This window comes from Zootoca vivipara, chromosome 15 (assembly GCF_965207765.1).
Source record: "Zootoca vivipara chromosome 15, rZooViv2.hap1.1, whole genome shotgun sequence".
NCBI lineage: Eukaryota > Metazoa > Chordata > Lepidosauria > Squamata > Lacertidae > Zootoca > Zootoca vivipara.
The window spans coordinates 20,114,351-20,141,507 of NC_142598.1; the positions used below are offsets into that span (position 1 = coordinate 20,114,351).

Below are 27,157 nucleotides of genomic sequence, written 5' to 3' on the forward strand. Positions count from 1 at the left end.
TGGTCAGGGATGATGGGCATTGTAGTCCAGTTATATCTAAGAGTCACTGTAATATGCTGGATGAACTTTCTTGACAATGAGAAAATAGGTTTTCTTTTTCCTTTCCCGTCTCCTGAAGCCTCCCTAAATAACATGAAGATTAAAAACAACAACAACAAAACTTCATGACACACATCCTTCCAGGATTTTTACATATCAGAATAGGAAGGTTTCTGGAGAGTGGGAAGGGGAAAAGTTGTCATTTCCCCTTTCCCCCCTCCTGAAATTCCCTCTGTTCTTCAGAGGAGATGTGGAGTTTTTAAAAAAAACAACCACAACAACTTTAGGGCAAGCATTTCATTTACTCCTCCCCACTATGAGGCACTTGCTAAGTTCTGACACATTTGGTTTCTGCGTTGTATGAGAGATTTTTAAAAATCCATACAACTGCAGATTGCTATTTTAAGAACTTGCTTTCGCCTTGTTTTCTTAATAAAACATGCCATTTTGCTTCAGCAGCACTTGTTCTTTAAGGGAAATGAAAGAGGCTTGCCACGGTGTTTCTTAGGAACCATTGGTCCATCTATCTCCATAATTCTATACTGACTAGCAGCACCTCTCCCAGTCATACCTGGAGATCGAAGAGACTGAAGCTGGGAGTTTATCTATGCAAATACAGTGGTACCTCTACTTACGAATTTAATGCGTTCCGAACGCACATTTGTAAGTCGAAAAAAATTGTAAGTCGAATCCCATAGGAATGCATTGGAAGAAAAAATTCGTAAGTCGAAGCAACCCTATCTAAAAATTCGTAAGTAGAAAAAATCCTATCTAAATTGCATCCAAGATGGCGGACGGAGCTCCGTTCGTAAGTAGAAAAATTCGTAAGTAGAGTTATTCTTAAGTAGAGGTACCACTGTAGATACTTTCTCTCTTCTTCCTAGTACCAATCCCTCCCTCTAGGATACTTGCTGCAGCCTGTTAGGGGCTTGAGAAGACCAATTGCCTATCCTCCCAAACCCAACCATCCAATTTCCACCCCCGCCCCATCAACCTCTTGGAAGTTCAGAGTTGTTTTGGGGTCTTTGGTGTTTTCATTTGCAAATCTACACTCCTATGTATGACCTGGAAGTCCACAAGTATGGAGAAAACCTTGCCCCTTGTTTTGGGTGATCCTATAAAATGCCTCACTTCCATACTGATAGGAATTCCACCACCCATCTTGACTATTAGCAGGGATGGTGGGAGGAATCCCAAAGGCAAGTTCACTGTCTGGTTGGAGATGTGCATTTAATTCTGCAGCATCTCATCTGGCAGAAATCCCAAAGTTCTAATGCAATATTTCCTCACATTCTAATAGTGCAAAAAAAAAATTGAAAGGCACAAATACAGGATGGGCGACACCTGGCTTGAGAGCAGTACATGTGAAAAGGATCTAGGAGTCTTGGTAGACCACAAACTTGACATGAGTCAACAGTGTGATGCAGCAGCTAAAAAAGCCAATGCAATTCTGGGCTGCATCAATAGGAGTATAGCATCTAGATCAAGGGAAGTAATAGTACCACTGTATTCTGCTCTGGTCAGACCTCACCTGGAGTACTGTGTCCAGTTCTGGGCACCACAGTTCAAGAAGGATACTGACAAGCTGGAACGTGTCCAGAGGAGGGCAACCACAATGGTCAAAGGCCTGGAAACGATGCCTTATGAGCAACGGCTTAGGGAGCTGGGCATGTTTAGCCTGGAAAAGAGAAGGTTAAGGGGTGATATGATAGCCATGTTCAAATACTGTATATTAAAGGATGCCATATAGAGGAGGGAGAAAGGTTGTTTTCTGCTGCTCCAGAGAAGCGGACATGGAGCAATGGATTCAAACTACAAGAAAGAAGATTCCACCTAAACATTAGGAAGAACTTCCTGACAGTAAGAGCTGTTTGACAGTGGAATTTGTTGCCAAGGAGTGTGGTGGAGTCTCCTTCTTTGGAGGTCTTCAAGCGGAGGCTTGACACCTATCTGTCAGAAATGCTTTGATGGTGTTTCCTGCTTGGCAGGGGGTTGGACTGGATGGCCTTTGTGGTCTCTTCCAACTCTATGATTCTATGATTCCTCCCCCCGAACTCGACAGGAACCACACTTCACTCTTAAACACCATTTTCAGAGGATGCAAAAGTAAGGATTAATGTCCCTTGGAGCCTACCACCAGCGTTTCTGTATGAGTCACTGTTCTGAGCATACAGAAAAGCAGCAGGAAGCTCCCGCTGGTGCATCTCTTGACTGGGTGTGATGCAAGTGGCCACAGAGGCCAGGCCAGAGCAATCAAGCACCAATCAAGCACCAACCTCCACAGCTGGATTTCTCAAGGTGGATAACTTATAATTGCTGGGCAAGTATAACTTGTGTGGGTGACAGTTGCTGGAATCAACTTTGCGCCAAAGCAGCACTACTGTAAGGATGTCAGCTTCTTTATAACCAGCCAAAATAACCAATATGAAACAAGAGCATTTGGAAGGAAACCACAATCAACAGACTAAAGGGCTGGTATCCATGCAGAGTGCAGAACCTCTCTAGTCCTTTGCTGATGTTGGCTGCTTTATTTATTACGATGATTTCTATTAATTTGATTTATCAGTTGGCTAATACAAAGTCTCTCTCTTCCGTCACCTGTTAGATGGCTTTATTTGTTGATGTTTGTTTTTACTGTGGATTTTAATCTCTCTCTCTTTTTTAATATATCTAAACCACAACAGTTATATTACCTTCCCTCGGCAATCAAGAAAGCTATTGTCAAGGCATGATTTTTAATCTGCTTGCTGCCGTTTATCCCATATAAGCTGTCTGGAGACTTTGATCCTAATCCATTAGGAGTGCTAGCATTGAGCAGCCCATCTCTGGTTTATTCTAGCTCTGTGAACCTCTCATATTCCGATTCTGGATGAAGTAACTGCACCTCTTATCCCATACAGCAGGGGCGGGGAACTTCTGCCAGCCAGAAGGTCTGGGCAACCTTCAGGAAGCTATATGTGAACACAACAAAAGTAGCTCCACCTCCATATAGACATCACGAAAAGTCCAACCACAACTGATGGGAGGCGCTTCTGGCAGTAAATCAGGATATGCCAACAGCTTTATTACCCACCCTTCATTGCATCTGCTACCCTATAAACCCCAACAATGAACATCAGCTTGATCATGCCCTGCCTCACTTCCTTCTTCTCCAGATGGGAGTTGTCATCTACCGCAGCTCCATTGGAAAGGGCCACCATTAGACTGTAGGGGAGGGAATCTTTTCTCGAGGGCGAGGCATGTCCTTGGAAAGGTCCCCAGTTTCGCTTGCAGTGAGATAATGAATCACCAGCAGTACAGTACATTCTTTAAAATCACAAATGGATTGATTTATTAACAGGAAGCACAAGGCATTAAAGAGATCAGAAGGTTCTTCAAGGAAAAATCTGCTCAAGAGCCTTGGCTTTTCTTCATGGTTTGTTCCTTCTTCTGGCCTTATCGCCTTGATCTGCCTCCGACCTCCCAATGTATCCACGGCATGTCACTGCTGACCAAAAGCCTGAACTTCTGCTCTTCCATGGCTCTAGAATCCACAGCTGCAAAGGGGAGCCATTCCCCATTGCTGAGAATTGTAGAGTTGGACAGGACCACAAGGGTCATCTAGTCCAACCCCCATGCAATACAGAAGTCTTTTTGCCCAATGTGGGGCTCGAACCCACAACCTTGAGATGAAGAGCCTCGTGCTCTACCAACTGAGCTATATGGGTCCTAGCATAAGGCAGACCCGCCTCTCCTCCTCTTACACAAGCTGGATTAGATAGTTTAGTGCCAACCAAGGGGCATTCTGTTGCACTAAAAGGCTGAAGGTTGCCTGCCGCTGGAAGAGGCATGTATCTATCCCAAGACAACAGAGCATCAGTGATCATCACACTTAGAATCAAATAATTCTCGAGCTGGAAGGGACTCTGAGGATCATCTTGTCCAACCCCCTGCAATGCAGGAATATGCAGCTTGTCCCATATGGGGATCGAACCTGCAACTTTGGCGTTATCAGCACCACGCTCTAAGCAACCGAGCTGCATATTTAACATGACAGCAACAGAAATAAAATCAGTATTGCATGTCATATATGCGAAAGCTGGAGAAAGAACCAGCTCTCTGCATAGCCAGCGATACTAAACCAGTTAGATGTCACACCAGCCAGCATTAAGTAAATCAATATAGGATTACAGTGTCTCTTTCACTCTCTTGCCTTAATCACAGCCACAAGACGAAAAGCTCCTGGTCAGCTCTAACAACATCAACTGTGTGCCGTGTTGTGCAAAGCCTCTCTTTGGCCACTGGCACAACGATCATTTTACACCCTGAGGAATGAAAATGAACTCATTTGAGTATCCTTTTACCTTTCATTAACTTCACATTACAGCTGTTCATCAAGGGCTTGATCCTACACACAACAGGAGTTCTGTACCACGTGTGGAGTGCTTTGTGGGTGAAGATGCAGGGTGGGGGAATCGAATGACATGAGGTGGGTTCAGAAGGCGCACACATAGGCACACATTGAAAGCGTGTGGGAGAAAGATCTGGGGTTGTGTGGGCCGGCGGCGGCCATGCCTCACTGCTGACAGGCAGCATTCAAAATTCGCCAGGCACATTTTGCAACCACATATTGGCCACTTGCAACCAAGTGAAGGTGCCTGGTCACCAGGATGGTATCTGATGTCTCCATCACCTGGAGGTACATGCCTGGGCATCCTTGGATCTTGACGATTTTCACACACCAGCAGCACATCCTGTAGAATTCTAGCCGTTACATTTCATCTGCGCAGTCAGAATGAATTTCAGGAACCAAGAAATTTTATTGGAAAATATGACTTTCGAGCCCTCTGCCCCCCGCCCCAATGGCAACGAGACACTATGCTTTGGCGACAGTGACCCTGGCTTGAAGGAGCCATTTGGCGCCTAGCTTATACCGGTATATCTAACACTGCTGACATGTGCAAGAGCCACGTACCATGCGATCTGTGCATTTGACTAGCATGTATACTTCTTCCACGTAAAGAGGAGCTCCTGTCCAACCAGGAACTCCCATCATGAGATCTATGCACATGAATCAGTATGTGTGGGGAGCTCCACACCAACTGATGTGGACCCAGCGAATGTCAGTGGTGGAGGCAGGGCTTGCCAACGTGGCTTCAATTATCCCCCCTCTCAATGAACCACATGCATCCTACGCTTAATGCTAGGAAACAATCATATACTTCACAAAGCAAAGGCTTGCACAGGTCTCTGCTTGGCTTCAAGGCTTGAAGCAGGAACCTCCTGGTCCCAGAGAACGACCCAGGACTGTGTGCCCTATATCCATCTATAACACAGACACACCTCTCCAACTAACAGAGCGCATGAAGCCTGTGGACTGGCCAGGCCTGATGTGACAACAAGAAGCCAGGCCTTCTGCCACTGACTTGGCAACAACAGAGCACAAACTTTTCTGCTAGTTGCCCTGCTGGCGACAGCTACTGATCTCAGGGCCCCCGGCTAGAGAATCTGCACACACACTTCTGCCTGCCCTTAACATTGTCACACCCATTTCTATGCCGTGTGTCACATTTATTATGGACCCCCATGCCCCAGTGTGCTTCTCCCTGGTGAGCATACTTCAACTCCCCAAAGGAAGGTTCGGTGTTAATTAACCACCTGGTAATTTGAGCTAAGGGGAAACCCCACTTTAAACCATTCTGCCTAATGAGTGGAACAGGAAAGTTCCAGCACTATACCCCAGAGGCCCAAAGCTAGCAAAACAGAATCCATTGCCGATCTTTGCACGTGCCAACGTGGCCGCAATCAGTGTGTTGCTCTTTGCTCTCCACTCCCCAGCCTGCTCTCACAAAATTCAAGTACTTAATCAAATAGGTGCAAGCACTTTTATATGGGCTATCTCTGGATATTATCCCAAGCCTTCTACACTGTTGGAGAAGTTGATCGGTTACAACTATGCACCCATTCATACAACTATTACGATGGTCATTACCAGTGCTTTTTTCTGGGGGGACGCAGGAGGATGCATACCCTTAAACATTTTGTGAATCTAATTTTGGCCTCATTGAGGGGCAGTATTTTAATATGAGTAGGAAAATGAGGGTACCCCTAAACATTTTTTTAGGGGAAAAAAAGCACTGGTCGTTACTGCAATCAATATTATTACCATAATAGCATCCATATAGAACTTTAGAGCATTCAAAATACTCCTCCTACTTTATCTCTGCAATCCTTCCAACAGTTATTTATAGATGTTTACAGTCCGCCTTCACGAGTAAAACTTACTGAAGGCAGCTTACACAATAACAGATCAAAATACAGTTTTTGCCCTTGGAAGTAGGCAGGGCCATGGCCTTCTAGAGGTCGTAGAGTTATTTATCCCTTTGAAATCTGATGGGAGGGCGTTCCACAAGGAGGGTGCCACCACTGAGAAGGCCCTCTACCTGGTTCCCTGTAACGTCAATTCTCGTAGTGAGGGAACCACCCAAAGGCCCTCGGTGCTGGATCTCAGTGTCCAGACTCGATGATGGGGGTGGAGATGCTCCTCCATGTGTACAAGGCCAAGGCCATTTAGGGTTTTAAAGGTCAGCACCAACCCTTTGAATTGTGCTCAGAAATGGACTGGGAGCCAATGCAGGTCTTTCAGGACCGGTGTTATATGGTCCCAGCGGCCAGTCACCAGTCTAGCTGCCGCATTCTGGATTAGTTGCAGTTTCTGAGTCACCTTCAAAGGTAGCCCCACGTAGAGCGCATTGCAGTAGCCCAAGCAGGAGATTTATTATATCCCACCTTTCCTCCAAGGAGCATGAGGTGCTCTCTGTGGTCCTCTCCTCCCCCATTTTACCATCCATCCACTCAACAACCCTGTGGGGTAGGTTAGGCTGACAGTCAGGAATTGGCCCAAGGTCGCTCAGTAAGTTTCCTGGCTGATTGGGGATTTGAACCCTGGTCTCCCAGGTCCTAGTTCAGCATTTCAACCACTACACCCCACTTACTCTTTGGTCCTGACTTGTAGCTTGTTCTGTGGTCCCTGGCTCATCTCCGATTGCTGCTCACTGCCTAGCCCTGACATACCGTGGCTTAGAAAACTCAGCTCTAGGTGAGCTGCTATGGTAGGCAAGACAGGCTGAAGAACTGCATTGTTCTAACCCAGGGGTGGCCAACTCCCAAGAGACTGTGATCTACCCACAGAGTTAAAAACTGGCAGTGATCTACTCCCCTTTTGGGGGTTCAGGTCAAAGTTGTTGAGCTTCTTTTAGGGAGGAGGAAAGCCACATTTTGGAGGGTGCAGGGCAAAAGTGTTGAGATTTTGGGGGGTGCCAGTGATCTACCAGTGATCTACCGGTAGATTACGATCTACTTGTTGGACTTGCCTGTTCTAACCCTAAGTCTCTCAAGAACAGCTGCTCAGATCCTATAGACGGGCAGGGCAACAGGACTAGTGAAAAAGGAACAGAAGGCCCTCCTAGCAAATGAGAACTTGGGGTGGTGAAGGAAGCAGGCCAAAGCAATGGAGTCCAGGCTTGAAAGCTTGGAAGTAGGGAATGCTGCCAATGGATGGAGCAGAAGGAAAATTAGGGGGAAGAAATGGCGGGGAGGGGAGAGAGGAATGGTGCCCATGACCAAGAGCTCAAGACACAAAGAAGGCTGAAGTTCACATTTTGCTTTTAAATAACCAACCAAGTATTTGGCTGCTGGCTTCCTAACTTTTATTCACTATTGGAGAAAATGTTTATTGGTTTTACTAGATGACTCTTTCATGGCAGACATTGGGAATCGGATGTGGCTGGGGGGAAGCAACGTTAGACATTTAAATAAGCAAACCATGGTTCTCAAACTCCAGATGGTGGTCATAGACACTGGAGGAAAACACCATGGAGGGATAGCTTCTGCCTTCATGCACTGCTTATGAGCTTCCCAGAGGCACTTAGAAGGCCACAGTGAGCACAATGTATTGATCTCATCCAACAAGGCAATCCTTATGATCTCCAGAACTGCGTAATTAGCACCCAGCAGTTAATTGCTGGATCAACTGACACTAAGCCACATCTCCCAGCAATTACCTAGCACCCATTAGGATGGCTACACCTGTTGGAATGCGCTCTGCTTCGCCAACTATTAAAAGTGCAGGAGTCTTCTCTTTTGAGTCTAGCCGCCCGTTCTCATAGCAAAAGAACTTCTATGGAACTAGAGTACGATTGTTATCCTTCATGTGTTCCTCAGTTGCAGACAAAACCTCCTTTGAAAATAATAACATCATAATCCTTTTGCACACTCATCAGTTTCCCCTGAACTCAAGGGCAAAGTTACAGCAATATTCTTGTTGCAAATCCTCCATAAGTCTCCCTGGCCCCCAGGGCAAAGTCAGGGCAATAAATCTATCCTGCTGTGTTAGTCAACCACCTTATCTACGTCTGAAACAAGCCCATGGTACAGAAGGGCATACCGAGGCCACACAGACAATATCAAACCTGGACTCTGAATTATCTTATCCAGAGTAACTACCATCCTTTGGCACCAAACAAGCACTAGAGCAGATTGGAAGCCTGTTCTCACCAATAAGGTTGCACTGAAAGAATTGAAACAATCCAACCTTTGGAGCAAGGGACCCAGGTGGCGCTGTGGGTTAAACCACAGAGTCTAGGGCTTGCTGATCAGAAGGTCGGCAGTTCGAATCCCTGCAACGGGGTGAGCTCCTGTTGCTCGGTCCCAGCTCCTGCCCACCTAGCAGTTTGAAAGCACATCAAAGTGCAAGTAGATAAATAGGGACCGCTCCGGCGGGAAGGTAAACGGCGTTTCCGTGCGCTGCTCTGGTTCGCCAGAAACAGCTTTGTCATGCTGGCCACATGACCCGGAAGCTGTCTGCGGACAAACGCCGGCTCCCTCGGCCTATAGAACGAGATGAGCGCCGCAACCCCAGAGTTGGACACAACTGGACCTGATGGTCAGGGGCCCCTTTACCTTTAACCTTTGGGGCATTGTTTAACCACCTAGTTGTAAGCACAATGGAGCAGTTAGTTGGCATTAGGTGGGTAGGAAAGCAATGATTAAATTAAATTAAATAGTTAGCATTTGGAAATGCATACTGTATAGGAAGAATTCTTTTTGGGGGGGGGGAGAACTTGACACCGACAGCTTGGATGAAAAGCAGAACCAATTTTCTTACAATTGGCAAATAAATTTGATGGCTCGTCACTTGGAGAAGATTTTTTATTCGCCGCAGGTGACCTGAAATGCAAGCAAACTCCAAGGCCAGCTTAGGCGTGCCCAGGAGATCCACTGCAGGGAAACAGATTCCTCCAGGCTCTGACTTCATTTGGCCTTCTGGTCCTGGAATCAAAGTTGGCAGCCCTAAACCAATATGATTTTATTTTCTCTCAAGAGCTAATGTTTTTCCCTTCCCGCATATCTAGAATACGATAGGGTTGAGATCCGTTCCTCTAATATGCTCAGATCTTAACAAGAAATGTGCCAACTCGTTTGCAGGCTGAAAAAACATTTCCATGCCCAGGAGAAGTTGCTGGTGGATTATGCTTTTTTTTATTTTTACACACAATTGGACTGGGGTAGGAATCAGCTAGGGCTCCCCTCTGCCCTGAGCAAACTTGAACGTTGCAACTGACCCAACCCGACAGATGTATTCTTTTAAAAAGGGGTGGAGGGCGGCGGCGATTTGATAGCTAAGTATATGTAGCTGTCAAATTCATGCAAGCATTTTTGCTGATGTTGTGATTTCGCCCCGCCCCTCAGATCCCAAACGACGCAGGGTCAGGATCCACCCTTCTAATAATGATCCACCAAGCCACTCAGGGACATTTGCAAGACCCCCCCCCCCGTGTTTTGTTTTGTTTTTGCGAACAGACGGCTTTCAGTCTGTTATAATGCCGGAAGCACGACGCAGCAGGGAAACTGCCGGATCTGGGCTGGTGCTTGCAAAATGCCTGGCACCTGCGACGCGGTTCAAGAGCAGGTGCGTCGCTTTCGTCCCTCTTTTGCAACGCTCCCTCTTCCTACCTTTGTGATGGTCATGCAGCCTAGATTTTTGGTGCAGCGTCAAAGGGCCGGCGAGCCCGCCCAGCTCTCAGTCGTCTCTCTCCGCAGCAGAGATTTCAGATCCTGCCTGATCTTGCACCGAACACTTTTCTTCCTCCTCCTCCTCCGTTTTTCCTCCTGTATCAGAGCACGCCTAGCTTATCCCTTTTACAGGTGCTGCTGCGCGATCATGGAATCACGTTCATTCATTGATCGTGAATTTATATATATATTGGATGGGTGGGGGTGGAAACCCTTTGCTTGCTGTCACCCTTAAAAAATTTTTTAAAAAATTAAAAGCCCATCAAAAGCTGCCTGCTTCCAGCAAGCACGCTCCCTAGGCAGAGCGCACGCTTGCAAAGTCACTGCAGGGTCCACACGCGCGCTTGGAGAGAAAGGGTGGTGGGTGGAGCCACGAGAGGAGAGGAGGGCAGGCCAAGATCCCCCCCCCCGCCTCCCGCTTCCTTTGTGTGCCGCCCTCGGAGTCCGGCAAAGCAAGATCAGAAACCTCGGCAGAGGCGGCGGTTGTTGCATTGTTGATGATGACGGGTGGGCGGAGACGGGAGGCAGCCAGAAAAATCCCGTCCCTGCGGGGAGCAGAGGCGGCGGCTCCCTTGGGAAACCCGGGCGCCAAAGGGTTAAGAAGAGCCGAGCTGGACGCGCGCTCTGTGCGGATCGCAATTCTGCAATCGGAATGAATTACGCAAATGAAACAAGTGCGGTGGTTGGCATCGTTTTTTTGTCTTGCGTTTTTGAAAACAGTTTTGCATCGATTATTCTGTTTTCTTTTTTATATCATAGAATCATACGGTAGAATCATAGAGTTGGAAGAGACCACAAGGGCCATCCAGTCCAACCCCCTGCCAAGCAGGAAACACCATCAAAGCATTCCTGACAGATGGCTGCCAAGCCTCTGCTTAAAGACCTCCAAAGAAGGAGACTCCACCACACTCCTTGGCAGCAAATTCCACTGTCGAACAGCTCTTACTGTCAGGAAGTTCTTCCTAATGTTTAGGTGGCAGGAAGTTCTTCCTAATGTTTAAGACATCATTCCCAGGCCTTTTACACACACACACATACACACAGAGTACTGTATTAAAAAAAACCTATTTTGCATAATTTATTTCGGTTTTCTGGTTTTGCTTTTAGAAGACATCTGAAGGCAACCCTGTTTAGGGACGTTTTTCATGTTTGATGTTTTGTCGTGTTTTTTTTTTTTTTTTAATATTCTGTTGGGAGCCGCCCAGAGTGGCTGGGGAAACCCAGCCAGATGGGCAGGGTATAAATAATAAATTTATTGTTGTTGTTGTTACAGACCCTCCAAGTGTCCTTATTCTCCAAGGACAGCCCCAGATTTATAGAAGCCGCCCAGGTTTCTGACTTGATCCCAGAATGACCTGCTTTTCCTTATCCTTGGAGGGTATGTTGTTATTTATTACATTCATTCCCAGCCCTTCAGCAGCAGGTCACAGAGCAGGTTACAAGAGTTAAAAAAACTGACAACAGTTAAAACAGATTACAATCACAGGAATAGGGTGGGCCCTGAACACACACATAGAGCAGGAGACTCTTAATCTCAGGCTCATAGGTTCGAGCCCCACATTGGGTGAAAGATTCCTGCATTACAGGGAGTTGGACTAGACCAGGGGTGCCCAAACTTTTTTCAGAGAGGGTCAGATCTGATGACGTGAATGTGCATGAGAGCCGACCACAGTTGTTGAGCTTTTTTATTAAATTGACTGGTGGGCCGGATTAGGCCCCCGACACGGACTTTGGACATGCCTGAGCTAGTCCCTCCCAACTCTATGATTCTATCTCAGGTGTCCAAGGCCAGAGCAAAGAGGTATGTCTTCAGCATTCATGGAAAGCAGCAAAGTGAGAAAGCCAGGGATTCCCTTTCTGCAGGAGGGAATTCCACAACTTAGGGGCTGCAGCAGAGAAGGCCCTATTCTGGGCCACCCCATCCCCACCCCCACCCCCCAAAAAAATTCTGTGGGAGCTGCAGCTGGCAAGAAGAGGTTCCTTTAAGCTGATCTGCACACTTGGAAGGGAATAAGGTAGTCTTTCAGATATTTGGAGCCTAAACTATTCAGGGATTTAAGCACTAATGTGAGCAACTAGAATTGCACCCAGAAACTGACAATCAGTGGAGAAATACTAAATAAATAAATTTATTATTTATACCCCGCCCATCTGGCTGGGTTTCCTCAGCCACTCCCAACAAATAACTAAAAACAGACTAAAACTTCAAACATTAAAAACTTCCCTAAACAGGGCTGCCTTCAGATGTCTTATAAAAGTCAGATAGTTGTTTATTTCTTTGACATCTATTGGGAGGGCGTTCCACAGGGCAGGCGCCACTACCGAGAGGCCACAATGATGAAGTTAGTGATGGTGTACAGCTCGGTTGCCATATTCCCAAAAGTGAAAATCCAGACAAAGTTGTTGATTTTTTGGGGGGGGTGTCTCAAAGTTGTTGAGCTTCTCGCCACCCCCGGACATTTTGCCGATTCACCAAAAATCCGTGTGCACGCCATTTTGCAGCCCGATTCCCAGATGTTTAAACCCAGACATATGGCAGCTAGTTGAGCCACGCTGAATGAATAAGCCTTGCTACCAGCTTTTATTCAAGTATCTTTTTGGACTCTGGGCATTGTTGACATACTGAAAACCTTTCACAATCCCAACAACTAGAAAGTTGTGTGTGCGTGTTTGTTTTAAAATGAAGATTTTAAAACACAAAAACCACATTTCACGACTGTACCTGCACTAGACCTGGCTAAGATTGGATTCTACAGTTGCTTAATATTTAGGGCGATTTGAGAGGAGGGCTTTTTAAGCTTCATCTAAGATAGTACCATTGATCTGAATATCAGAATCAGCCATCTGATGAAAAGCATTTTCTCAGGTGAACGTGTGTTTTGAATCCCTCGGGAAGGGGAACATCTGGGTGGTGGTAGGCGAAACAGTTTGAAATAGAGAAACTGTTTCTTCTCCCAGTTCTTACCTCTTGAAGCTGCTTTCTCTCAAAGTAGAAGATGCTTTTGGGTCACCTCTCACACACCTGCATGTCACATGAGCGGACACTCACATCTAAATGCAACCTCTGTGAGTGCAGAGGATCACCAGATTACTTTCTAGATTCACAGTGGTTTGCATTAGATTAAAAATATCCCGTGCAATAAATCATACTGCAGTCTTTAAACACATCTTTACTTCCACTCTCTAAACTTATTGGTAACGAAGTTCGAACCATAGCACATGCCTTTCAGAGGTGGGCCTTATCCAGGATAAATCCAGGTTATCTATAAGATCCTATAAGATCCTGTTGTAAGTCTACAACAGGCATGTCCAACTCACAAGAGACTGCGATCTACTCCCACTATAAAAAAACTCTTGAGTTTTTTTGAGGGGAAGAATACCCAAAGTTTTTGAGGGTTTTTTTTGGGGGGGGCAATTGATCGGGATCACACAATCGACCAGGGACGCAGCACGATCGACTGGTAGGTAGCGATCGACCTGTTGGACATGCCTGGTCTACAACTTGATCCTTGATCATTGGCTATGCTGGCTTGGTTCCAATGGAAGCTTGCCTATCCCTGGAATAAATAGTCAAGGCTAGAGTAACCCATGCCGTGTTTCCCTAGTCCAAAACATTGTTTTCATATTGTGTGTCACAACATGTGTTTGTAAAAGTCTTGAGTTCTCAAATGAGAGGATCAGAATACCTTGTCTAACTCCCCCCCCCCTGCCCCCAGTTTCTTCCTTTGTCCCTTTGAGCTTAAATACTTGTTGGTATCTAGTAGAGCTGTGATGGTGTGGTGCAGGGATGGGGAACCTATGTCCTTCCAGATGTTGCTAGACTTCAACTCTTGCCATCCCTGACCATTGGCTCAGCTGGTTGGGGTTGATGGGATTTCAACAACCAATCGGGGGCCACAGATTCATCATTCCTGCTACGACTGGATAAGAGTATGAGTTGGGAAGTCCCTTGTTCAAATCTCATATTATCAACAAACTCAATAGGTGGGCTTAGGCAAGTTACTGTTTTTCAGGCTCCGTTCTCTCCCCCCCTTTTGTAAGATGGGAATAATGATGTGGGTCCTGCCTTACTGGACCTCAGTGGCCACCTTTCTCCAAATCAACCTACCCAGACCCTGAGATCATCTTCTGAGGCCCTTCTATATGTGCCTCCTCTCTGAGAGGTCCAGAAGGTGCCAACAAGAGAACAGGTCTTTTCTGGCTCCTGTTTGTGGAATGCTCTCCCCATGGAGGTTCGCCTGGTGCCATCAGGTACTACTTCAGTTACCAGGAGAAAACATTCCTCTTTAACCAAGCCTTTGGCTGACTGACACCCAATGCCCTTTTAAAATGTGTTAAGGAATAATAATAATAATAATAATAATAATAATAATAATAATAATTTATTTATACCCCGCCCATCTGGCTGGGTTTCCCCAGCCACTCTGGGCGGCTTCCAACAGACATTAAAATACAATAATCTATTAAACATTAAAAGCTTCCCTAAACAGGGCTGCCTTCAGAGTCTGGTAGTTGTTTATCTCTTTGACATCTGGTGGGAAGGCGTTCCACAGGGTGGGTGCCACTACCGAGAAGGCCCTCTGCCTGGTTCCCTGTAGCTTCGCTTCTCGTAGTGAGGGAACTGCCAGAAGGCCCTCGGTGCTGGACCTCAGTCTCCGGGCACAACGATGGGGGTGGAGACGCTCCTTCAGGTACACTGAACTGAGGCCGTTTAGGGCTTTAAAGGAAGGGGAGTTTATTGGGTTGTTCTTGTTTTTATTTTTATTACGGTGTGTGTGTGTTGTGTTTTTATATTGTGATTTTATCTTGGGAATCTCCCTGAGACCTGTGGGTATAGGGTGGCATGCATATTATTATTATTATTATTATTATTATTATTATTATTACCGGGATGTTGTAAGAATTACTGAGATATTTTATGCGATCTGCTCTGACCGCTCAGCATAAGCACTACATAAACAGACCATCAAAATAAACAATTCCTAGGGCTGCAAACTTTTAAAAAAATATGTGGATTTTTTTTATTATTCTTCTGGGGGAACCCAACCTCTGCATTCTGGGGAGTTGTAATATCATCTCATAGCCCGCATGAAAAACACTGTTAGCACTGCCATTGCTGCCGGGTTTAATACGGACCAGTGGGTACAACTACTACCAAGAAACAAAGTACAACATAAAGAATGTCTGACTCTGCACATTCTAACAATGAGAGATGTTTTAAAGACTAGCGTCTGAATTAATTCCAGCAGCTATCAGCTTGCTGTCGGTGACTAGGAGGAAGAGTTTATTCCATCCTGCAAAATATAACACGGTACTGAAAGCTCAGGGTAGTCTGTACTTCTGGTTGCAAGGGCCATTTGGTCCTATTCCCTGACACAAATGTGTGTTTGCAGTTTGGTTGTGTGTTTGTTTGTTTTCAGGGGCGCTACAGGTGAGTGAAGCAGGTGTGCCTGTCGCAGAGCCCCAACCTCAGTTATATAACCTGAGTTTAGCTTGTAAGTAATAAGAGCAAGATCTGTGTTGCGAAGGACCCTTCAATTCTCACCCAGGACAGCTGCTTGAGGGCAACAGAATGTCTTGGCCTGCCTTTGAAGCCACGGAGATCACAGCTGTACGACTCTGCCCCAGTGCCCCATTTCCTTCCAAATACAAAGGACCAGAATTAAAACCTGCCTAAATCCTCAGATCTCATTATGTGGCAGGATCCTTTATCGGACAGTCGAAAGCTTGAGACAAGCCCCGGCAGCCAGATAATATAAACAAAGTGTGGAGGAAAGATTATCTTTGATTAAAAACCAAGTTGCAAAATTCTTGGCGTGATTTCCAGAAGCCTGTTGGTGTGGGTGGGTGTGCACAGAATTCTTGCTTTATCACCAACAGACATTGCATAGAGATAAAAGTCCAGGGCAGGCTGCCTAACGCCATACCGATACCCCCCCCCCAAAAAAAATAAGCAGAATGTGTGAACCTTCACAGATCAGACCAGCTATGTTAAAACTTTCCATCTCCCACCCACCCACGGGGCCCCCAAAATGGCATGCATAGGCACCAGGGCCAGGGAGCCCTCAAACACTCCTCCCATGCCTACCAAGACCCCCCCTGCCCCTCCCAGTTTTCAGCTGAGTACCCTCTGGTATGATGCAAAGGATTTTGGGTAACCCCCACTGCAGGTGAGTGCTCCCGACTCATTCTTCCTGTCTCTATGGACTTTTCACTCCCACCTACTGTAGTTACGTGTGAAGGAGGATCAAAGTGTAGGTAGCCACTCGCAATTTCTAGTCTGCCTTGACTCCAGGCCAGAGCAAAACGATATTGTGCAATCTCCATGCATGTTTACTCAGATGCAAGTGACACAGTATTACCCAGGAAGCTGCCTTATCAGAACATTGGTTCATTTAGCTCTACATTGTCTGCATCGATTGGCATCAACATCTCCCCGCTGGTTTTCTTTTCTTTCTTTTTTTTAGAGTTTTATTTATTTATTAGTTTTCTATTACAGTATATTACAATACATTACCACACATTACATTTACCAGGTACAAATCTGTCAATTCCACCACCATTTTTCCTCTCCCCCTTCTCTTTCTATATCATCCATCACTCTTATTTGTTTTTTTCTCTGTCCTCTAACTTCCTTCCACCCCCACTCAATTTCCTTCCAATAAATATATTACATCATTCTTTGCAGTCTTTCTATAGTCTTCTCCAGTTTTTATTTTTATTTTTTTAAAAAAACAAAACCCTAACCCGCGCGGTCACAATTTAAGGTTGGCGGTGGAAACAGAAGGGTTTTTTTATCATAGGCCAAGAAATCAGCCCTTGAGGCTTTAACCTGCGGATTTTTTTTTTTTTTTGAAAAAAATCCCTAACCCGCGCGGTCACAATTTCACTAAAAATCTGACGTTATCCAATTAACTCAAAAAAGGTGCCAAACTGCTTCAAATTCTCCCCTGAAAGGTTTGGCGGTGGAAACAGAAGGGTTTTTATTATAGGCCAAGAAATCAGCCCACGACGCTTTAAACTGCGGAAAAACAATTTTTTTAAAAAAATCCCTCACCCGCGCTGTCACAATTTCACTAAAAATCTGACGTCATCCAATTCGCTCAAAAATGGTGCAAAACTGTTGCAAATTCTCCCCTGAAAGGTTTGGTGGTGGAAACAGAAGGGTTTTTTTTTTTATCATAGGCCAAGAAATCAGCCCTCAACACCTAACCTGCTATAAACATTTTTTTGAAAAAATCCCTAACCTGCGCGGTCACAGTTTCACTAAAAATCTGACGATATCCAATTCACTAAAAAATGGTGCCAAACTGTTGCAAATTCTCCCCTGAACGGTTTGGCAGTAGAAACAGAAGGGTTTTTATTATAGGCCAAGAAATCAGCCCTCGACGCTTTAACCTGCGGAAAAACATTTTTTTGAAGAAAAAAAACCCTAACCCGCGCAGTCACAATTTCACTAAAACTCTGACGTTACCCCATTCACTCAAAAATGGTGCCAAACAATTGCAAATTCTCCCCTGAAATGTTTGGCGGTGGAAACAGAAGGGTTTTTATTATAGGCCAAGAAATCAACCCTCGACGCTTTAACCTGCGGAAAAACTTTTTAAAAAAAATCCCTAACCCGCGTGGTCACAATTTCACTAAAACTCTGACGTTACCTCATTCACTCAAACATGGTGCCAAACTGTTGCAAATTCTCCCCTGAAAGCTTTGGTGGTGGAAACAGAAGGGTTATTATCATAGGGCACAAAATCAGCCCTCGATGCCTTAAGCTGCGGGTTTTTTTTCCCCCTTACCAAATTCTCTTCCATCGTATATTTCACATTTTAGTCTAGGGATATTAGCATATCTTTTTCCGAGCAGGGCTTCACCATATATTCCTCATAACATTTCCATTTTTTAAAAGTTTTTGATTTGACTGATTTCTTATTATTAAAGCCATTAATTTTACCAAGATTACGTGTTCATTTAGTTTACAAATCCATTCTTCCTTTGTAGGTTTATTCTGTGATTTCCATTTTGTGGCTATCACTACTCTAGCAGCTGTGGTTGCATATAGGAAGACCCCCCCCCCCCCGCCCCGGCAGTATTTCTGCATCTAATATTCCAAGGAGATATGCCTCTGGCTTCTTTGTTAAAAATATTTCCAACATCTTCTTTTCTTCATGTACTATTGCCCAAAACTTCTCAATCTCCTCACACTTCCACCACATGTGTATTGTAGTTCCTATTTCTCCACCACATCTCCAGCAAAGATTGGGTTTCAGTTTGTAAATCTTTGCCAGCTTTCCTGATGTTAGATACCACCTATGGAACATTTTAACAAAATTTTCTTTAATTGTATATGAGGCGGTGAATCTTATTATCTTCCTTCCAGAATTTTTCCCACTGCTCTAAGTATATAGTTTCCCCAAGATCTTGTGACCATTTAATCATCGTTTCCCTTACTTCTTCCTATCCCGGTGTTATGTACTGAGCTGAATCCTAGAACAATAGGATTCAGAATCAGCGGGAGCTACCCAATCCAACTCCAGGTGGAAGTGAATCCGCAACCTGATTGGCCTGCTGGAGCAGCCAATCAGGCGGCTGGCAGAAGTGAATCTGCTACCTGATTGGCCTGTAGGAGCAGCCAATCAGGCTGCAGGCAAAAGTCAATCCACAATATAATTGGCCCACAGGTGTAGCCCTGAAGTAGCCAATCACGCAAGGCCCATTGTGTAAATAATGTATATAAGCAGATGGTTTTGGGAAAAGAGCCATTCGTCTTCTCTTCTTCTCCTTGATGAATATGAGCTGAATAAAGAGCATGAAATTCACTCTCGACTCCGAGTATATTTCACTGGCGACGAGGATGGGATCCTGCTGAGCTGACCGCCACCACGCACTGCACCGCAGCACCGCCACCTGCTGCACCGCTGCATCGCACCGTGCATCCAGGCTTCAGCTCCAGGACCCAAGGAACCCAGAATGGCAACCGACAGCAGCTTCTTGCCATTCAAACCAGCATCAGGAGACTGGGAAGGGTACGCCGCCCGTTTCAACTTCCTCCTGCAAGCGAAAGAAGTCACCAACGATGCCATGAAGAGGGCGACATTCTTCAGCGTCTGTGGAGAGGAGACGTTTGAAATCGCCCGGGCTCTCCTTGCACCTAGAGATGTCGCTACCGTCTCTTACAAAACAATAATGGAACGGCTGAAGGAGCACTTTTCACCACAGCCCTCGGTGGTAGCTTGCCGAAATGCCTTCTACGCAAAGCGGCAAGCCCCAGGGGAAACCATAACTGGGTTTGTGACCTCCCTCCGCCAAGCCGCCCGGTTATGCAACTTCTCAGAGTTGGAGAACATGCTTCGTGACCGCCTCGTCGGTGGCCTGAGGGACGAGATGTTGCAACGACGCCTCTACGCCAAAAAAGACCTCACGTTCCAGATTGCTCTGGAGGAAGCCCTGGCAACCGAAGCCGCCGAGAGGTCAACGCAAGAGGCACGACCGGCCCCGCCATCCCAACCGAGGGTCTACCACGAAGACCTCACCGACGAATCCGAATCTGACAGGGAGGAAGTACACCGAGTACAGCGGCGCACTCAAGCAGCACACACACCACAGCAGCCTCGACGAGAAGGAGGGAACTGTGCAAGCTGCGGGGAGAACCACGAGAGGAGGACCTGTCGTTTCCGCAACGCAGAGTGCAGGCAGTGCAGAAAATTGGGACACATCGCCCGGGTGTGTCGGGCTCAACTCACCCGTCGACAAGCATCAGATGACCGATCCAGGAGCCCCAGGTCACACGGCACCATGCACCAAGGCAACTCGACGGAGATCACGGACTACCAGGTATTCCAGTTGCCCCATCCCAGCACAGAGAAAATTTATATAGAGGTACAGATAGAGGGAGCCCCATGCCGCATGGAGCTGGACACGGGTTCAACTCTATCCATAATCTCGGCCCGAACATTAAGGGAACTGTGCCCTAATGGGGGTCCCAAACTAAGGCCGGCCCCATTCACCCTCCGGGACTTCCAGAAACGTAAGGTCCCTACAATGGGGGTGGGGACCTTCAGGGTGCAATATCGAGGGCGAAAGCAACAATTGGACTTGCTGGTAGTTAAGGGCCCCTACGTTAGCTTACTGGGACTGGCATGGTTTGGACCTCTGGGGCTAGCCGTTACCGGGGTGAACCGCACTAGCTTACAAGTGGACGTGGACGCCATATGCAAAGAGTTTCCAGGGGTTTTCGATGGGGCATTGGGACGATATACAGGACCCCCCATTGCCCTACAGCTAGACCCCGCTGTACGACCCATCAGGCACAAGGCCCGCCGGGTCCCGTTCGCCCTGAAACCCCGCATAGACGAGGAATTGGACCGGCTCGTGGAGCAAGGAGTGCTGGAGCCGGTGCCCAACGCCCCCTGGGAAACTCCAATTGTCACACCCGTCAAGCCTAACGGTTCGGTCCGCATCTGTGCAGACTACAAATGCACCATAAACAAGGCTCTCACGGCCCATGCATACCCAGTGCCAGTGGTCAGCCATGTCCTCGCCACCCTGGCTGGGTCAAAAATCTTTGGCAAACTGGACTTGGCCCAAGCGTATCAACAGTTGCCTGTGGACGAAGCCACAGCAGAGGCTCAGACGATTGTGACGCACAGAGGGGCATTCAGAGTAAAGCGGCTGCAATTTGGCGTTAGCGTGGCACCAGGCATATTCCAGAATCTAATGGACTCTCTCCTTAAAGGGATTCCTGGCGTCACCCCCTTCTTCGATGATGTACTGATCGCCGGGCCCACACCAGAGGAATTTGAGGACCGCCTCCGCTCCGTCCTGCACCGTTTCCAGACGGCGGGCCTCAAGGTGAAGCGGGAAAAGTGTTTACTGGGAGTGCCGCAGGTGGACTTTCTGGGATTTAAGGTGGACGCAGAAGGGGTCCATCCAACCGGTGACAAGGTACGGGCCATTTGTGAGGCCCCAGAGCCCAAGAGCAAGCCCGAACTTCAGTCATTCTTGGGACTATTGAACTTTTACCATGCCTTCCTTCCCCATAAGGCAGCGGTAGCGAAGCCCCTACACAGACTCCTAGATAAAAGGGCCCCTTGGGTGTGGGGCCAGCGACAAAGGGCCGCATTCCAGGCAGTCAAGGACTTGCTCGTCTCGAACTCGGTCTTGGCACACTTCGACGAGAGGCTGCCAGTGGTGCTGGCATGCGACGCCTCTCCCTATGGCATCGGCGCTGTCCTGGGACACCAACTCCCGGATGGAAGAGAGGTGCCGGTGGCATACTTCTCCCAGACGCTTGCTGCAGCCGAACGAAACTACTCACAGATTGACAAGGAGGGTCTGGCAATCGTGAAGGGCGTAAAAAAATTCCATGATTTCTTGTACGGGCGGCCCTTTACCATAGTGACTGACCACAAGCCGTTGCTTGGCCTGTTTGCCCCCGAGAAGCAGACCCCCCAAGTGTTGTCTCCACGTGTCCTCAGGTGGTCAATTTTCCTTGCCGGCTACCAGTATGCACTAATCCACCGCCCTGGGAAGGCGATGGGCCACGCAGACGCACTCAGCAGGCTACCACTACCAGAAACAGGCCCCGACCCAGCGCCTGCGCAAGAGGTTATGACCCTGGAGCTGCTTCCCGACCGACCCATTCAGGCACAAGAAGTTGCGCACCATTCCACAAAAGATAGGGTCATCTCCCGGGTCCTGGACTGGGTGTGGCGAGGATGGCCCAGCAGCAGCCCCGGGCCAGAATTCGCTGGCTACACAAACCGCAAACATGAACTGTCGGCCCACAAGGGGTGCCTGTTATGGGGAAGCAGGGTCATTGTTCCCCAGCCCCTCCGCAAAAGGGTCCTCACAGCCCTACACGAGACACACCCAGGGGTAGTGAGGATGAAGGCCCTTGCCAGGAGTTATGTGTGGTGGCCGGGGATTGACAGAGAGATAGAGGCCTGGGTCCAACACTGCCAGACCTGCCAAGAATCCCGCCCGGATCCCCCAAGGGCCCCAGTCCAGCCCTGGGAGTCCGCCCGACATCCATGGTCACGCTTGCACGTGGACTTCGCTGGCCCCTTCCAGGGAAAAACATTCTTCATAGTGGTGGATTCCTACACCAAATGGCTGGAGGTCGCACTGGTACCGTCCACTTCTACGGCGGCAGCCATCCGGGTACTACGTAAGCTGTTTGCAACCCACGGGCTCCCTGACACCCTCGTCTCGGACAATGGAACCGCATTCACGTCAGAGGAGTTCCAGACCTTCACAGCGCAGAACGCCATCCGCCACATCCGCTCAGCACCATTCCACCCTGCCACCAATGGCCAAGCGGAGCGCATGGTGCGGACCACCAAGGACAGCCTCCGCCGCATAACACAAGGGGACTGGGAATACCGCCTTGCCGCATTTCTTCTAGCACAGCACAGCACCCCAAGCACAACGACGGGCCGGAGCCCAGCTGAACTACTCATGGGCCGGCGCCTTGCAACTAGACTGGACCGACTTCACCCCGACAGAGCTCAGGATGAGGTAGTGGTGGGGAAAGGCAGGAACCCCCGGACATTTGTGGCCCAGGACCCAGTGTATGCAAAGAATTTTGGGGCAGGCCCAGCATGGGTACCCGCCACAGTCACCAAGGTGACCGGTCCCGTGTCGTACGAGGTACTAACGGAAGGGGGGCAATGTTGGCGCCGCCACTGCGACCAGCTACGGCGACGATTCCCAGGAGGAACCCAGGAGGAGAGCGGGACAGAGGGGTCCCAAGGGGACAGCAGGGCAGTGAGGCCTGTAGAGCGAGAGGGGTGGGCAGGGGAAGCAGAAGCAGTAGGCACAGAGGGGCGCCCCGAGGCTGGAAGGACACCGGAACCAGAGTCACAACCTAGTGGTTCAGTGGCGCCAGACCAGACAGCCCCGGCACAGCCAGCAGCCTCGGAACACGAGCCAGAACCAGAACCCCTGACCAAGGAACACCCCAGGCCACAACGCACACGGAGGCGGCCAGCAGACCTTGGGGACTACGAATGCAACTTCCCGGGCAGGACTGGAACTTAGAGGGGAGGGGTGTTATGTACTGAGCTGAATCCTAGAACAATAGGATTCAGAATCAGCGGGAGCTACCCAATCCAACTCCAGGTGGAAGTGAATCCGCAACCTGATTGGCCTGCTGGAGCAGCCAATCAGGCGGCTGGCAGAAGTGAATCTGCTACCTGATTGGCCTGTAGGAGCAGCCAATCAGGCTGCAGGCAGAAGTCAATCCACAATATAATTGGCCCACAGGTGTAGCCCTGAAGTAGCCAATCACGCAAGGCCCATTGTGTAAATAATGTATATAAGCAGATGGTTTTGGGAAAAGAGCGATTCGTCTTCTCTTCTTCTCCTTGATGAATATGAGCTGAATAAAGAGCATGAAATTCACTCTCGACTCCGAGTATATTTCACCCCCCCACTGGTATTAACGTATCTGTGTGAGGGTTTTGTTGTGATGCTTGTTTGGTTGTGAGCTGCTTTAGGTTGCCTTGGGGCAAGATAAAGCAACTATCAAATTTGACGAATAATAATAATCCACTGAGCCCTTCTCCAAAATCTGGGAGTGCGCATAGGATTGCTGCTTTAACATGATTAGAGCCAAGGGTCAACAGTTCCTATATGGCCAAGGATGAGATGCTGCTCTGTGATAATCTACTCCAGCGTTAAGGATATCTGGGTCTGAGGACCAAAGATGAGCTGAGACATTAACAAAATTAATAAATGTGGTGGCATCCTTTATATCAATAGTCCCTGGGATATATCATCCATTTCTTGCAAGGTTACTATTGTTTCTTAGCCAAAGGTGCATAGAGTAGCTATGGGAAATATTTGTGACAGGCTGGAGAGTTTGAGACGTAGCATCTTAAATCTGCGGCCTGCCCTAGCCTGGGTCAGTTAATGAACTTGCTTTCAATAAAAAGAGCTATAGCAAGTGTTTCACTAGGTTTGACTGTCCCATTTGATCACTGTAACTGCTAATCTCTTATGTAAGCTATCTACGTACTACGGCAAGGCAGAAGTTCATCACAGATGTTGCGGCTTGGAAAGAAATGCACGGCTCTTGATTTTAGAAGCTGCATAGTATGAAGCAGTGTTCCTCGCTCAGACATCTGGAAGCTTATCTGTTACATTTTGCTGTGCACCTGTCCATCAGCTGCTCCTCCCATCCTTTCTGGCAGCTTATGCGAAAGAGGATAAATGCTTCCATTAATTTATATAAACAGTATGGAAGGCTAGTGCCTTTGTACTTGATTGTGATGTTCTAGCTGACATTCTGTTTCTATTATGGTTGCTTTGGGGGCAGCAAGGTACTGCTCATTTTCTCAGGCACTGTTTCAACTTGTGTGTGTGTGTGTGTGTGTGTGTGTGTGTGTGTGTGTGTGTGTGTGTTTAAGAAAGACCGCAGTTGCAGGTGGGAACACTAGAGGTTTCTGCAATATTGACCAAGCAGGCAGTCAAGCCCTTCTGCATTGTTTTCTTCAGGGGCAGCAGGATCTGCTGGTACCGGTAGATCTCTGGCTGATTGTAATAGATCAGCAAGGTTGGTTGTTGGTTTTTTTTTAACTGTCAGTTGTTTTAGCAGTGGGAACAACAACAAAAATGCCTCTCCTCACTTAAATTAGGCTGCTGAAACTAATAAAGATTAGGGTGACCCAGAGTGGACTCTTGTGTAAAAGGACTGATACTGAAAACACAACCCAGCACTCAGAAGCACCTTGCTCTTTAACTCTGGCCATTATGCATAGCTGTCAGCCTTCCTTTTTTTTGCTGGAAATTCCCTTATTCCAGCGCCGTTTCCCGCTGCTATGCTGGATTGTTAGATATACAGTACCATAGACTGCCCCCGGGACAGGTGAGGCTGCTGCTGATCCCTTATTTTCAAATCCGAAAGTTGACAGCTATGCCATTATGACTTTTGAAACCTGGCTCTTGGGAGTTCTAATTGGTGTGTGTTGGGGCGATGGCCCCGGGTGCATTTTTCTGGGCAGCGCTGGCAGGGCAATGTGAGGACGACTCAACAGACATGCGCCCTTCAACTCTGCCACCCTCTGCACGCGCGTACATACCCCGATGGATGTGAAAGCACACACTGCTGTTGGGTTCTAGTAAAAAACAGAAGAAAGAAGATTTGGCAAGCCAGAAATCTGTTCACACCTGGTTTATTACACCTTGAAGGGGAAAGAAGCCAGAGATGGGTGCAGAGAAAGTCAATGGGGAATAATTAAGGATGTGGAGTCCTGGGGGAAATGGAAAAATGAGGGGCCCCAAGGGCCCCAAAATTGTGATAATGTGTGTGACTGTTAAAAGAAACTTATAGTAGCCTATCGCTTTAAGAAAATGCTAAGAAAATGCTGGGAAAGCATTTATTTCTCCCCCCTCCTTTTAAAGAACTTTATTTAAGCTTCCATATTTGCAAAAAACATAATATTAACAATAACAATGACGATAACAATAATACCCATAATGGTAACAAAAGAAAAAAAGTTATAAATCCAATTAGAATATTTCCCGGAAATACAATATTACCCTATATATAGATTAATATTGATATAGAAATGCTTTCTAGATACAATTTAATTTATATTTCACCTATTCCCATTTATCTTTCCCCCCAGAATTCTGCAATTTATCATCAAGACCTGAAAGAAGAAATAAAGAATACAAAAGAAAAAGAAATAAAGTAAAAAAGAAAAGAAACAGACCACAAACAAACAAACAAACAAACAGACAAAACAAAAGACATGGCTTTAAATAAACATAATCGACTATATATTCTTTGCGTCCTTATTTTATCCTTATATAGCACACGGATCAACTTTATATGTTATATTCATTATTTCCCTCCATTTTAGAAGATGTTGTTTTCCTTATTTTTCAATATTCACTCTATTTCTACCAGGAGATGTTTAGTATTATAATATTGATCTAGATGTTCCTTAAAGATTTCCCATTCTCTTTGAACCCTTTGATTGGAGTAGCCTCTAAGTCTCCCTGTCATTACTGCCATTTGCATTTCACTTTAAAACGCTTATGGCAAGCAGGGTCACAGCACATACAATACAAAGCACAAAAGCTTTTTGCTACAAAATGTATCCATGTGGAGGCTATGCTTATGCACAGTAGATGTTGAACTATGTTGAACTATGGCACCAAATCAACCGATCTGAATAATATGCTTATGCTAGAAGTGAAGGCACACAAAATGAAATGTAACTAAATAAGTTCTGGCTAACAACGGTGGTCCCATCTGGTCCCATCACCTCCTAGCAAATAGAAGGGGAAGAAATGGAGGCAGTGAGAGATTATAGTTTCTTGGGTTCCATGATCACTGCAGAAATATCAGCAACCTCAGATATGCTGATGACACAACCTTGATGGCAGAAAGTGAGAAAAGACCCTGATGTTGGGAAAGATTGAGGGCACAAGGAGAAGGGGACGACAGAGGACGAGATGGTTGGACAGTGTTCTCAAAGCTACGAACATGAGTTTGACCAAACTGCGGGAGGCAGTGGAAGACAGGAGTGCCTGGCGTGCTCTGGTCCATAGGGTCATGAAGAGTTGGACATGATTAAACAACTAAACAACAACAACAAACAACACTGAATGAGGTTTTGAGAATGCATATGATTGGAGGAAATGTTGTGATGCTTTGTGTAAGAAAGCCATAAATAACACACCCAAGGGCATTTGGGGGTGTGTTTCAGCCTTTGTGGAGATATCCCACTGTAACTTTTCTGCAGAAAATAAACTTTTTGGATTCTTTCTTCAAACCGACTCATGAGTAATTAATTGTAAAAGTGAGATAGAAGATTTGCCTTGCAACCCCCCCCATTCTCTCTTCCAAGGGTCTTCACATCTTTAGGAATAATACCTGCAAAGATCCAAAACGTTGAGAAGCGTGTGCGAGTCAACTCTGATAGGCCTCCTGACCAGCTTAGTACTGAAACACGTTGTAGCATAATGTCTACACTCGAGTTAAAAACTTTTTTTAAAAAGAAAGGAATCTGGGTGTGCTCAGGAGTCTGCGAGTCTGTGGGACATTCCAAATCTC

General features: G+C 46.9%; 1 protein-coding gene and 1 long non-coding RNA gene across 2 annotated transcripts in view; one reads left to right on the forward strand and one right to left on the reverse strand.

The window, feature by feature from the left end:
• Nucleotides 1–10,559, reverse strand: part of CORO2A (coronin 2A) — a 59,777-nt gene extending 49,218 nt beyond the window's left edge. Inside the window, exon 1 of the mRNA XM_035097497.3 lies at nucleotides 10,033–10,559. Within this exon, the coding sequence (XP_034953388.1) occupies nucleotides 10,033–10,047 (15 nt within the window). The 5' untranslated portion in view covers nucleotides 10,048–10,559. The remainder of the gene's footprint in view (nucleotides 1–10,032) is intronic.
• LOC118075489 (uncharacterized) lies at nucleotides 9,812–25,876 on the forward strand. The gene is made up of 3 exons (XR_004691378.3): nucleotides 9,812–9,988; nucleotides 11,366–11,470; nucleotides 25,722–25,876. It is a non-coding gene; the product is annotated as an uncharacterized LOC118075489 (long non-coding RNA).
• Nucleotides 25,877–27,157: the final 1,281 nt, after the last annotated feature.